The sequence below is a fragment of the Blennius ocellaris genome (assembly GCF_963422515.1).
Source record: "Blennius ocellaris genome assembly, chromosome: 14".
NCBI lineage: Eukaryota > Metazoa > Chordata > Actinopteri > Blenniiformes > Blenniidae > Blennius > Blennius ocellaris.
Genome location: NC_137663.1, coordinates 19654082 through 19668292, shown reverse-complemented (window position 1 = coordinate 19668292; position 14211 = coordinate 19654082). Strand labels below are relative to the sequence as shown.

General features: G+C 41.9%; 1 protein-coding gene across 4 annotated transcripts; it reads left to right on the top strand.

The window, feature by feature from the left end:
- Positions 1 to 942: 942 nt before the first annotated feature.
- LOC308139104 (unconventional myosin-Ic-like) lies at positions 943 to 14211 on the top strand. 4 transcript variants are annotated; one of them, XM_080508445.1, is made up of 33 exons: positions 943 to 1049; positions 2124 to 2350; positions 5465 to 5623; positions 5735 to 5850; positions 6190 to 6388; positions 6501 to 6581; positions 7200 to 7379; positions 7479 to 7577; positions 7734 to 7847; positions 7938 to 8009; positions 8093 to 8212; positions 8303 to 8385; positions 8531 to 8636; positions 8789 to 8869; positions 8944 to 9035; positions 9110 to 9204; positions 9347 to 9411; positions 9519 to 9599; positions 9790 to 9895; positions 10072 to 10189; positions 10260 to 10373; positions 10455 to 10531; positions 10874 to 10942; positions 11407 to 11491; positions 11576 to 11735; positions 11832 to 11915; positions 12011 to 12134; positions 12246 to 12301; positions 12386 to 12521; positions 12638 to 12708; positions 12789 to 12886; positions 12970 to 13069; positions 13175 to 14211. In XM_080508445.1, exons 2-33 carry the CDS (start codon positions 2333 to 2335, stop codon positions 13199 to 13201), a joined length of 3186 nt encoding a protein of 1061 aa, XP_080364571.1. In that variant the 5' UTR covers positions 943 to 1049; positions 2124 to 2332; the 3' UTR covers positions 13202 to 14211. The 4 variants fall into 4 exon arrangements, with proteins under 4 accessions (XP_080364571.1, XP_080364574.1, XP_080364572.1 ...); XM_080508448.1 differs by lacking the exon at positions 943 to 1049 and having other exon boundaries at positions 2015 to 2350; positions 9347 to 9393; positions 12011 to 12104; XM_080508446.1 differs by lacking the exon at positions 943 to 1049 and having other exon boundaries at positions 2015 to 2350; positions 9347 to 9393.

The following is a 14211-nucleotide window of genomic DNA, read 5'->3' as shown; positions in this document are numbered from 1 at the left end:
ATTTAAGTAAAATATGTTCCTAGTGTTTGTTTTAATTAAATAATGAATGTTTATAGTTTCTTCTCAAAAACTAAAAGGGAAAAAAAATGGGGCAGGTGAATCCTACTGACATTCAGATTTTAACTGCTCGCTGTTCTGAAACTATGACCTTCTCCATATGTTGAAAACCACTGCTATAAATTGTGGCTGGTTATCGTTAAGATCATTTTAATGTGCTGGCACTAAATGTTGTGCCAGACGTGGGTTTGTTGACTGCGTGCAAGGCAGAAAAAAGCTGTCACGTTTTCCATGTGCGTGTGGTCTTGTTCGTCCGTGTAAATGCTCCCAGCGGTCTGCCTCGGTCACCGTAAGTATCTGAAAGATAAGAAAACCCTGGAGAGACACAAACAGCTCTTGGATTCTGTGACACATATCAGTGGGACAATGAATGTTTTTCAGAGCAATTCAGGCAACTGTAGCCTGTTCCAGATGGCACTGTTAAGTAAGGACAAGGCTCAAATGAGGAAGGAAATCGGGGACTGAAGCAGCACCTCAACCACATGTGCTTGTGTAAAAAAAAAAAAAAGAGAGAGAGAGAGAGAAAAGAAATTCATAACATGCTCACCTGTGATTTGACCCAACAATAGATACAGATTTCAAGCTTTTTTAAATATATATATATATATATTTGCATGTGGCTTTTCAAGAAGGTGAACCCCTTCTCAAAAGTATGTCACTGTTCCTGCTTTGATCAAGACACACAACAATACGGACCATTCTTCTGCAGACAACATCTATGTTCCAGCTGAATGACCAAACCATCAGCTCATTGTACAGGCCTCTTTTGATTTTTGCGCTCTGCATCGACTGATGCAAGTCAACAGGACACAATCAATCAGGGTTGACCGAATAGCGAGACACAGAGAGGGGAGGAGTGAACAAAAGGGCACAAGGAATACATTTTCCCGACCGAACAGTTGCAAGGGAACGAAAGAAAACACCAGGCAAGATTGCTTTCCAAGTGTAATACACAGCAGGACACCAGATGAGGTTTTGTAGGACACTCAAAGGTATGAAAAGTTTTGAATATTTCAATGATTTCAATCCGTGTACACTTCATACTGGATCAAGAGGAGTGGTGGGGAGGGTGAAACTTTTTTTTTCTTCTCTCCTCCCTTTACACTTCTCAGGCAACCAAAGAGCAAGGGGAAAAAAAAGTATTTCTCCATCTGGGTAGCATTATTCAGATTCCTCAGTGCTGGGTATTTGATGATGCTGGCAGAGGAAAGCGAGTGGGGCGTGGAGACACGGAAAAGGGAGGCAGGAGGAAAGTTGTAGAAGGGGAAACCAGAGGAGGGTGCTGTTCTCTCACAAGGGCGTCATGTCCTTAACAGCACTTTACTAAAATGCCAAGAATGGGAAGGAACAAATTAATGATGAGAGAAAACTGATAATAAATAAGACAAGCAGACACTGTATTCTTCTCGTGGTTGAACTTTTGACTCTTTGCATTAGATTGTAGAATTATTGCATTTGAAAACTAAACAGAAGGTGAATATAACACCTCTGACTGGTGACGTTATCTTGTCATATCTGAATGGAGCCATTTTGTCAACAGCCCAAAGGAGACATGCAGTCTTGCTGGCGAAATGCTTCCATAACTCTCATCCCATGTGAATATGTCTCAGCTTGTGGGAGAGAAGGGAGGGAACAAACTAAACAAGGAGGGAAGGACGAAAGAAAGAATGAAAGAATGTAATGAGATCTCATCATGTGATTTCTTTTTTTCCCCCCTCTTTTTTTTGGCTTTTTTTATAGCTGCACAATGATTACATGTTTGTAGCTTGGGGATCTTAGCAACGTTTTCCAAACTCTCTAAGCTCCCTGTTTCTCTGGCTCTTTTTTTCATTATCCTAGAGCATACTTTCCCCCTGGCTCTTTTTTTCTCTCTCTCTCTCACTGACTGTGACGTGTGAGTGGAGTTCCTGCCCTTGTTTTATACAGAGTATTTTGGAAGGAAGGAGAAGGACTCATGGAGAGGCGGTCATTTACTCTGACCTGTCATGGGCAAGATGAACTGAAGTTATAAACAGGAGGAGCCATTAGTGTTTGGGTGTGAGTGTGTGTGTGTTTTCTCCTCACAGGAGGAGTTAGGGAGGGAAAGCGTAAAGAAGAAGAAGAAGAAGAAGACCAAGACTGAGTGAAAGTGACTCGGGAGGAGAGAAGTCAAGTTGCCTAATTTCCCATGAGCAAATGTGGAGGAGAAGCGGCCACTGAGACGTCTGACACAGGAGGAGGTGCAGCCTGAGGGGGAACCACCAGTCAAGCCTTCCGCCAGCAACAACAGGACAGGATGAGGTACCAGGGCAGGGTAAGATCCACGCTATGATGCTCTTTGTTTTGTTTTCATGTTCAGCACTGCCCACTGACGACTTGTACATGGCTCTGATTGTGAATTTTCTGAACCTGAACAATAGACTAGTAGATCGGATAAGCCACTTTTTCAGCCATAGAGACAGCAGACAGGGAAAAGCAAAACACAACAATGAGTCACTTGGAGATTTTTCTTTCCTCTTTATGAGTCAGAGCATATTTTGTTTTGGGGTTTTTTTTGTAGGAGTTGATCTCAAACTGTAAAGAGAGGCACATTGGTGTTTTTCTCTGCCATAGGCATTGCTGACACATGAGTGTTTAGGGAGCCAGCTGTGGTTCCAGAGCAGCTTGCCCTGGGACGGAGTGGTGGGGCATGCCTTATAAGGAAGACAATCTGAATGTACTCAGCCTAGCAGAGCTTACTCATGAGGCCTAAAGCCAAGTCCCACTGTTAAAATACTCTCTGGTTCTCACTGCTCCTGCTGCAATTGAAAGCCTCTGCAGATTTCACAGAAACTCCTCAAAACATTAAGTCAAATCAAAAACCAGTGTCGGTGAGATCAGGCGTCAGGTTCCTCCAATAGACATAAGCCTGCGGGGGTTATAATGATTGCTCATCCATTCTCAGACTTGTAGCCTGAAGTAAACCTCGGTCCCAACTCAAATGTACATTTTTAAATCTTTTCCTTTTTCCTTTAACCCAGTGAGAAAAGACCTCACCTGACAATAGATGAAATCCATGTGTGCATGTAGGTGGGGTTGGGGTTGGGGTTGGGGTTGGGTCAATCCAGGCAGCTGCGAGCCACAGTTTCTGTAGTTTGGAGGCAAATGTTTTTAATAGTTTTTGGATATAAACTCAAACTTATGACTGGTCAGCGAGAAACTGTAAATACAATGTTTTCTCTGTTTTGGAGTTGTCAGACAAAGAAGTGTTTTGTTGACGCAATACTATGTGTCACTGCCACAGATCTTTGGACAACTTTAAAAGTTTTTGGTTCAGTAATGGGAGACACTGTGCCTCCACTGTCAACACCACAGATACTCAACATCACAGATGAGTTAAAAGAGAGGATATCTAAAATAAAAAGTCTGTTAAAGTTCAGAGGAGGGTAGTGTTGATCGGTGTTATCCACTCTGAAAGGTTGTGTATGCTGAAAACACTGTTCTGTTTCCCCAATCCAAGTAAAAGATCCCAGTAATAGATAACCTGCAAACCATTAAAACCAAACTAAAACAAGAACTCACATTTAAGTGACAAATAATGTGAAGATAAGGTGAATAAATCTTTTGCATACACTTATCATCACACTAATGTGTGATGGAGCACAACCCAGCTGGGTATGTTTCTTTTCCTTTTCTATTCTCCTTTTTTTAATGGTATCCAGTGAATGCCTGCCCGAAACTTGACCTTGGAATTCCTAATGTGTATCCTTTGGAAACTCTGACTTGTGAGCTGCAATTGCTATCTGTAGGACACCCACCTGAAAGCGAGAGAACAATACTAAGGTGAAGCAGAGAGGAGGGGCAGCAGTGGAGGCGTCCGGCGGCTTTCCTTTGCTCTCACTTCTTGGCCATCTTCCACTGTTGTCCTCTTGTTTTTTTTAAGGGTTTTCCTGCATCGTGTGCTCAGAGATAATGACCTTTTAGGCATTAAGCAGCCAAATGAGACCCTTGAGAGGTTTTTGCATTCAAGCAAAACAGAAATCCTGTGGAAGTCTATCCCCTTTGTTCCACTTGCTGCATGTTTTTATGAATGTGAACCAGAAGGGCTGCTCTCACAAATGACTCTTTGATAATAAGAACTCAGAGCTGTGAGTTTAGCTGAGGCATAGTATGTTAATTACATTTTATAATCTCCCTCTGGATATTTATCATCAGTAAGTATGGACCACTGGCATTTTTTTATCTCTCCGAATGTGTCTGTGCAAGTAGTTGTGTGTGTAAAACCTTACTTCGGGGCATATCTGACAAATTCGCTATGCTGACAGGTAATTCCTTCCTGCACTCTGATGTTTGTCCTCCCAGTGCAGGTTGACATATACACACTGTCCCACAGCACAGGTCAAATCCCATCTGCTGATACAGAGCTGTGTGTACTATACATACATCATAGTAAGCTATCTCACATCACATAATAGAGAAATCTGTCTGTTTGTTTATCATTGGGATTCCTTAAATGTCTTCATCTTGACAAAACTTTGTGGTCCTATGTCAGGTTGTTTGTGTTTTATGTTTTTTGAAATGTTATTGAAATGCATATTGTTTTGTTATATGGCTTGTTCTTTATAATTTGTTATGTGAGTATAACTCTAATATTTAATGTCATATGTCCATCTGTTTAAAACAGTCAGAGCTGCTAGTTTCAGATGAAATGGGCATAGGCCGCTAGGTCCCCCTATTGGACAACGTGGTGTAATTACAGCCACTGAAAAATGTACTTCCATGCATCTTCTCCACCCTTCTTCTGAACAGCTTTTGTTCAACTCAGTGCAGTGGATTGCTGGAGCTGATCTCGGCTGACTATGGGCAAACACACTGAAAGAGACATCCACACACACTCACATGTCTTGAGGAAATTTTTTAGTCACCCACTCCTCTCCATATATTTTTTTTTGGGACACTGGAAGTAAACTGTAAACAGGCATGCTCACGAACATGGAACAATCCCTAATTCTGGACTTGAACTGGGATATCATATATGCATATATGAATCAAGAATGCTAGTCACTATACCTCTTTGAAACCTCCATGCATCGTCTGTAATTCCTTTTCATACAGATTAGGTGGGATCAATACAGTGAAACATACAACGCACGTTCACACCTGCAATCGATTCACAAACACCAATTCACATAACACGCATGCCCAGAATATGCAAACTCAACACTGTAAAGCCTTAAAGTTCAATATTGTTACTGTGAGGCATAGGTGCTAACCACTACACCATCGTAACAGCAAAACGTGAATTTATTTAGCTTTTAAAATTAACCAAGCAATTTATGAAGGCAGAGAAACTCACACTCAAACATTTACCAGTTCCAATGTAAGCAGACTGATTTCAAGGGCATTTCTGGACATTCATCAAAGTTCTGTCTTCTTCCTCTTGCTGTAGGAAGTGGATATTGAAGGCAGAGTGCGACTGGTGATGGAGAGCGCCCTCACAGCCCGGGACAGGGTTGGAGTGCAGGACTTTGTCTTGCTGGAAAACTACAACAGTGAGGCAGCCTTCATTGAGAACCTGCGGCGAAGATTCAGAGAGAACCTAATCTACGTAATGACGCTTTTTCTTGTTCTCTACAGTACATTAAAGGGGATTTCAACTGGTGTGATGAAACCTAAATTACATGTTGTTGTCTGCTTCCCTGTGATTGCTTTGGCTTAGACATACATTGGCTCTGTGCTGGTGTCTATGAACCCCTACAAAGAGCTTGAGATTTACTCCAAGGCACAGATGGAGCGCTACAGAGGGGTCAGCTTCTATGAAATATCACCTCACATGTAAGTTATTATCTTTAGACCTTTGAAAATCAATGATGTCTGGATGTGTGCCTGCTCTGCAGACTGTAATAAACAGACATTGAAAGTATATGTAAAATTTCCCTTGTTAAGTGAGTAACAAATTAGCTTGTCTTATCTCCTTTATGTATATACAATAGTATAATAAAATAAAATTGACTGCATAGAACTTATCACTCATTTTAAAATAAATCACAGAAAAACAACTGATTTTCCACTTCCACTCCACTGAAGTTCACATTTGTTCATATAACTTCATTCAACCACCTTATTACTGTAAGTTGGTCTATAACTGAAGCTGCTCTTGTGTTTTCCCTCCAGCTACGCCCTGTCAGACAACACATACAGGGCCATGCGGACCGAGAGGAAGGACCAGTGTATTCTTATATCAGGCGAAAGCGGAGCAGGTAAAACAGAGGCCTCCAAAAAGATCCTCCTGTACTATGCGGTCACCTGCCCCACTAATGATCACATGGCTGCCCTTGGTGAACGTCTTCTGCAGTCCAACCCGGTTCTGGAGGTATTTGAACAGCCAATATTAAAATTTTGTTTTAAATTTATATATAATAAAATTGTACTTTTTACCCTATTTTCTCTCCCTCCAAACTTCTCATCTCTTTTCTTTTGCTCAGGCATTTGGAAATGCCAAAACTCTGAGGAATGACAACTCCAGCCGCTTTGGAAAATACATGGATGTCCAGTTTGACTTTAGGGTGAGTGCATCTTCTTTGCTTTTCTTGTTGATTTTTGAAATTGACATTTTTTTTTCTTCTTTTACTTCTTGGCTTTTCTTCAGGTCCCACAGTGAAAAAGATATGAGTGTCAACTTTAATAGATCTCGAAATCATGCGTGAATATACACAAGTATGAGTATCAGTGTGTTAGTGGCTGTTTGACTCTGTTTTTTCCCCATAATGGACTGGTGACCTGTTTAACCTTTTGTCAGCTCCCTGCTCCCCTGTGAGATAAGATGTTCTACAAGACAGATGGATGGATTATAAGGACATCACATTTAATTATATAACTCTGTGTGATTGAGATATACAGACAGTTTGTTGATATTGTAGTTTTAGGGCGTTTTATTATTTTTGACACTTTAATCTATTTTCTCTGAAGTTATGTAAACAGCATTATTGAGCTGTTTTTGCTCGAGAGTTGAATGTCCATGGAGTGCGATAAAAACATAGGCCTGATTCCAATGGTCTCTATTAGATGCATGAAACTGAACAAGTTAAAAAAAAAATACAGTTGAGCAACATGACCTATGGCTGCAACCTCAAGCTTTGAAACCTCTTGAAATTTACTTTTGGTCATTATCACTTATCTCTAAGGGCATGCCAGTGGGAGGTCACATCCTGAACTACCTGCTGGAGAAATCTCGTGTGGTGCACCAGAACCACGGTGAGAGAAACTTCCACATCTTTTATCAGCTCTTGGACGGAGGAGACAACGACCTCCTCAACACACTTGACCTGGAGAGGAATCCTCAGAGCTACCCCTATCTGGTGAAGGTATGCAGGACGCAATATTGCACATCACTTGTTTTCAAACTGAGGTCTGTGCAGGCATACCATCAGATTGATGTACGTTATTGTTACCATCCTTCTCAGGGGAACTGCCCCAGAGTGAGCTCTATCAGCGACAAGAACAATTGGAAAGTTGTGATGAAAGCCTTGCCTGTCATTGGCTTCAGTGAGGAAGAAGTACAGGTTAGTAAAAAAAATTAAAAAAAACACACGTACACCTCAGTCTTGTTCTCTTTTATAATATGTAAATGATTTCCAAAGTCAGACTGAAAGTTTAAAGAACAGAGGTTTTATCAGCTGTTTTTTTATTATTTTGCCTGTGTGTGTGTCTGACCTCAGAAATTGTTGAATATCATCGCTGGAGTTCTACATCTGGGAAATACTCAATTCGGGGAAGGAGAGGAAGGAGAAACTTATGTCACCACAGAGACCCAGATATCAACTCTTGCAAGGGTCAGAGGAATTCCACTGGCATTACTGGATGTTTTAATGTGCACAAACACTCATTTCAATGCTGAGAACAGATGTGTTGTTGTTTTGCAGCTGCTGGGTGTTGATGGCTCAGCCCTGGAGGAGGCACTCACACACAAGAAATTCACGGCCAAAGGAGAAGAGGTGGTTGTCTTGTTGTCCACAGGTTTTCAAGCGTTCCCGGTGTCATTACGTAATTGAATCACACTCATGTCTGTGCATTATAGATGATCAGCCCACTGACTTTTGAGCAAGCAGTGTCTGCCCGTGACGCCTTGGCCAAGACTGTTTATGGTCGGACCTTCAATTGGTTGGTGGAGAAGATCAACCAGTCTCTGGCTCTGAAGGTGCAGTAACAGCTCAAAGGGCCTCTGCACTCATTATGATGGCATGTTTTACATGGACTGTATGCATGGTCTGTTCCTTATGACATGCAGGATGAAATCTACCACAACAGCAAAGGATCCTCCGTCATAGGGCTCCTAGATATCTATGGGTTTGAGGTCCTGCAGCACAACAGGTCTGAATCATTTCATTCCTCGCACTGTCATTTTGTTTTGTTTGTTTTTTGTTTATTGCATGTTTTCCAAAATTGTACCTCGTTGCTTCTGTTTTGTGTACCATTCACTGTGACATACTCATTAAATGTCTGGATTAATTCCCAGTTTCGAGCAGTTCTGCATTAACTACTGCAATGAGAAGCTCCAGCAGCTGTTTATCGAGCTCACCCTCAGATCTGAGCAAGAAGAGTACGAAACAGAAGGAATTGAAGTGAGTTCACTTGTTGGTCAGTTTGTAAATTTGGTTTTGTCATTGGTTTTTAATACTTTACATTAGGAGTTTACAAAAGTAGTTTGGTAAAGAATATTTTGTAAGGGAAAATTCTTTCTATGCCAACGTTGCATGATGTCCTTTGAATGCAGTGGGAGACCGTGCAATACTTTGACAACAAGATCATATGTGACCTGATTGAGGAGAAGCACAAAGGCATCATCTCCATTCTGGTGCGTGTAACAGCAGCAAGTTTGTGTGTTTTGACAGTCTGTCACTGGTTGTTTAAGTGGGTGAATTCTTTCAGGATGAGGAGTGTCTGAGACCTGGGGAGACCTGTGATGTCTCTTTTCTTGAGAAGCTGGAGGACAAAGTGGGCGGCCATCCCCATTTTATCACGTAAGCCTCGTCTTGGACTAAAACCTATGCAAGACTTGTGTATGTTTATTAAAGTTAATTTAACTGGCTTTCAGGCACAAGCTGGCAAATGGGAAAACCCGCAGAGTCATGAGTAGGGAGGAGTTCAGACTGCTGCACTACGCTGGAGAGGTCAACTACAATGTGAACGGTAAGTGGTAGTGGTGAATAAATTCAATCTAATGACCATTTTTATTCATGTATTTTATCATTTGTGACATACTAGTGGTGACACTTACAATAGCGCAGGACCCTTGTTGATTGCTTGATAACAAGATGTTTATACTCTTCAGGTTTTCTTGATAAGAACAATGATTCGCTGAACAGGAACCTGAAGGAGGTGAGGGTGATGGAAGAGGTAGCAGCTCACCACAACATTTAAAAACCAGTGTCTCGTTCTTGAATGTGGAGTAGGAAGGGGTGTGGCACACTGACATGTGTTTCTGTGGTTTGGTCTCTGTTCAGGTCATGTGCCAGTCAGACAACCAGATCCTAAGTCACTGCTTCCGCAGAGAGGAAGTGATAGACCAGAAACGCCCCGAGATGGTGAGAACCTCCCCTCTCTCTCTCTCTCTCTCTCTCTCTCTCTCTCTCTCTCTCTCTCTGTGCTCCTATGGATCACAAACATTGATAATAAACACCCCCATTTATTTTGTTTTGAAGAGTCAACAAACACACACACACACACAAATGTTTATAGGAGATTCAATTCAGAGCTCTTGGATCTTCCGTTTAGGCTGCCACTCAGTTCAAGAACAGCCTGATGAAACTTATGGAGATCCTCATGTCTAAAGAGCCGTCCTATGTACGCTGCATAAAGCCCAATGACGCCAAGCAACCAGGTACATGTTTACATTATTCAGTATGATTGGCGATGTAAATATAAAGTAAAGAGAAAAAAAAGAGAAGAAAAAACAACTAGGAGGTTAAAAAAAACAAAACTATATGTACTATTTACATTGTAATCTTTATTTAATTTCAATAATAAAACTGTTTTGTTTTTTTTATCTCACTGCAGGTAGATTTGATGAAGTCCTGGTAAGACACCAGGTGAAGTACCTGGGCCTGATGGAAAACCTGAGGGTTCGAAGAGCTGGCTTTGCCTATCGTCGTCGCTTTGAGGCGTTCCTGCAGAGGTGATTGTTCCAGAGTGATTCTGAGCTATGACCATCCTTCTGTCACGATGAATAAACTAAATGCTCTCAGGTACAAGCCACTGTGTCCAGAAACGTGGCCCAACTGGCACGGCCGACTCGTCGATGGAGTCTCAACACTGGTTGGCCACCTGGGCTACAAACCAGAGGAGTTCAAACTGGGGAGGTAATTTGCTCTTCTTGGAAATCTAAAATTGAACATGACCTAAAAACCCCTTCATGACTGCTGATAATTTGCTTTCTCCAGATCGAAAATCTTCATTCGCTTCCCAAAAACTCTTTTTGCTACCGAGGATGCTCTCGAAGCAAAGAAGCCAGAGATAGGTAAGTCAATCTCAGGGGAAACGGCAAGTAAATGCTACCATTAAATACAACCTGATGCATTAAACCTGCATTAAATGCATCAGGGACATAATGTTTTAACTATTCTGGGGATATAATAAAATGTCTTTTCACTGCAGCCATTGTCCCTATCACAATGAAAACAGTTCACACTAAATAATCACATATGAAGTATGAGAGATATTCAGGTCTGTACAATGGAAGGAACGCAGGTGTGATGAATCAAACGCTGAACTGTAAATCAGTTCCTGTGCCAGAAATACCAGCAGCTGGACTCCATGGAAAAGTTGAGTGCAGCTTCACGTTCTTCCCTTTGTGTTCCAGCGTTGACCCTGCAGACGTCATGGAGGGGCTACAGGGAGAGAGCCAAATACCAACGCATCAGACGAGCAGGTCAGAGCACCTGGAGTCTGATCGTCTCTCCTTTGAGGGAAATCACTGAACCTTATCTAATGCATTATTAGTTTTGTATATTTTTTTTTATTGTATATTCATTTTGTGTTTTTGTTTTTGTTTTTAGATCGTTTTGTGCTCCTTTGCACACTTTTAGCATCTCAGAAATGCAGATTTTGACTTTCTTCTGTGTAATTTTTTTCGGAACTATCAATTTTGTTTAGTTTGCATGAGTGCATAAAAATTCTTTGGATGACCATCAATCATTTGCAGGCTTGTCTTCCAGGACATAGTGTCACACCATGCACACTCCTGTACATGTCTTTTGTCCTTCAATCTACTCATGCAATTTTTCTGTTTTGGCCCTTTGCCATTAAGCTGTTCTCTACTTTTGAGTATTTTCTCCTGTAGAGTGTTCAAAGTAATCCTAGTGTTAACATATGCATATGTATATGTATGTTCAGTGATAGTGATCCAGTCTGCGTGGCGAGGGATGAAAGGACGCAGGAAAGCGAAGAAGCGCCGTCAGGCTGCTGATCTAATACGGAGGTGCTTAGCTGATGCTTCCTTACAGTTTGTTCCTGCACCTACTTTAGCTACAGCACTTTGCATGTAACCTAAATCTTCTTTCAGATTCATAAAGGGCTTCATTTACCGTAATGAGGAATACTGCCCTGAGAATGACTATTTCCTCGATCATATGCGATGCTCATTCCTCAAGAATCTGCGAAACAACCTACCTAAGAACGTTCTGGACAAGAGCTGGCCAACTCCTCCATCCTTACTCATTGAGGTACAAACAGATGTAGATAAGATCCCTCTCCGATCTTAAATCCTCAATCTGTGGTCTTCCTCATTTATTGAATATCCTGTCAATCCCAATTGTCAGGCCTCAGATCACCTGCAAAGGCTAAACATGCGCAACATGGTCATCAAGTATTGCAGGAGCGTCCAGCCCGAATGGAAGAAACAGGTGTGTAGACCAGAGTAGACGTCCTAATCTTTGTTTGTTGTAAATCAACAGATCTCATACAGTTTCATCATGATTGACTTTGTCATTTTCTGTAGATGATGCAAAAAGTCTTTGCCAGTGAGATCTTCAAAGATCAGAAGGACAGCTACCCTCAAAGTGTCGGACGACTGTTCTTGGACTCAAGACTTGGTACGTGCTCAAAAGTAGACCAGAAAAAAGGTATATAACATGCATCCACCCCAGCAAATGGCCCCCCGCATGCGCTCATTGCTTCTGATCTCAAACTGGTTCAACATACCATTCACTGAGGCCTTTTGTTGTTTCATGCAGAACGTGAGCAAATCAGTCTGAAAGTGATCCAGACTCTCGGCAGTGACAAAGTGCAGGTGGGGCTACATTCTGACATTTTGAGGGCTCAATAACAATGATACAGGTTTTCCGGCACTGACTCGTTGCTTTGTGCTTCTCAGTATGCTGTACAAGTGGTAAAGTACGACAGGAGGGGATTCAAGCCTCGCGTACGCCAGCTGCTCCTCACCAACACCTTCGCCGTGCTGGTGGACCGAACCAAGATCAAACAAAAGATCGACTACGCAGCTCTGAGAGGTAAACATTGATTCTGGCTGCAGCATGAGCCACAGCAAGACATTGAGTGGAATTTATGACAATTATTTTGAGTTCCTTTCTATTGTATAACCCCCCCCCCGCTTTTTTAAACACAGGCATCTCAGTGAGCTCCCTCAGCGATGGGATGTTTGTTCTGCACATGCCAACTGAAGATAATAAACAAAAGGTACTATAGGACACGACAGTCACGTCTGTTTACAAATGCATAGCTATGCATCCACTTTGATTCGTTTGTTTCTTGCTCAGGGCGACGCTGTGCTGCACAGCCATCATGTGATCGAGGTGGTGACAAAGCTAGCCATGATGGCCAGCAAGATCAACTACGTCAATATCTGCCCGGGCAGGTGAGCTCTCCTCCCTCTGCTTCTCTTTCATCAATACAATTATCCATCTTATTTGTTTTCTTTGTTTGTAACTTCTCACGCAGCATTCGGTTCTCTGTGGCTCGGGGCAAGGAAGGAATAATCGACTTCGTCAGGGGCTCGGAGCTGAGGGTAGCCAAAGGCAAGCGAGGACATCTGCTCGTGGTGAGTCAGGGGTTGTCGTATCATGTGGGGAGTCTGCCTCTGGGGATGTTTTCATACCAGAACCATTTCAGTCAGCTGACTGTTCAATCTGATTTGACTCTTTAGACTGCCCCTCGGATCAACGACACATGAAGAAGTAGACGACCAGTTAAACAGTAATCCTGTTAGCTGACTGGAGGATTGCCATGCAGAAGTGTGTGTTTGTTCGCTTGCAGCTGACAAGATGAAACTCAGCATACACCGCTCCCTCAACGGAAAGAAGGTCCCTTATCAAGTCACATGCTGTTCATCTTCAGTGTAACAAAAATGTCTTCAGTGCTGCAGTAACTAGCAATAAGCAAAGTTTGAAAGTTTTTGAGAATCATAACACGAAGTCACCACTGTTTGCAACGCTTCATCTCTTTATTGTCATATCCAACAATATTTATCAAATATAAAGAAAATCTCCTGTAAAATACTGTTTTCATATCTTGGAAAAGAGCTTAATCAAATCCATTTGAAAATAAATAACATGTCAATAAATATGTCAATAAATAGCAAATATATCTTTGGAAAGTCCAGTAGTTTAAAGGCGTGGGAGGAAGAAAACAGGATTCTGGGAAGTTGTCACTCGTTTCTGGCAGCTTATTTATAACTTACAGTTAGAGGTAAGACAGAAACTGAGGGAAATACCCAAGTAAGCCCTTAAATATACAGTAATAATAAATCAGGAAAAAACAAGAAAAAAAATGGACGAGCTCCGTGTAAACTGTGAACAACGCCATTAACTGACACTGATTAAAGCGTTCACAGCTATAATTCCAGTTTTGTTTTTTTCTCAAAGCTCTTAAAGGTCAGTTAAACTTATTCCTCCTTTTTCTCGGTTTGTCTCATTTCCCCTCAGTGTTGTGTTTATGAGTGTGTTTCTGAAGCCAAGAGCAGGAAATCTCGTGCGAGCTTGGTGAGGTAAAGGTCCAGGTCTCTCAGAATGATGTAGCCCTCCACTCGGCTGTCCCACACGGTTTCGGTGCTGTTGTCCTGGTCCGGTGGCGATTGTGTTGCCGCAGAGGTGGTATTTATCACAGAGTCTCTCATGTAACTTATCTGAAGAGGAAGGCAAAACAGTTCTTGAAATAATTTTTCATTAAAGAAAAGGGCCTGTT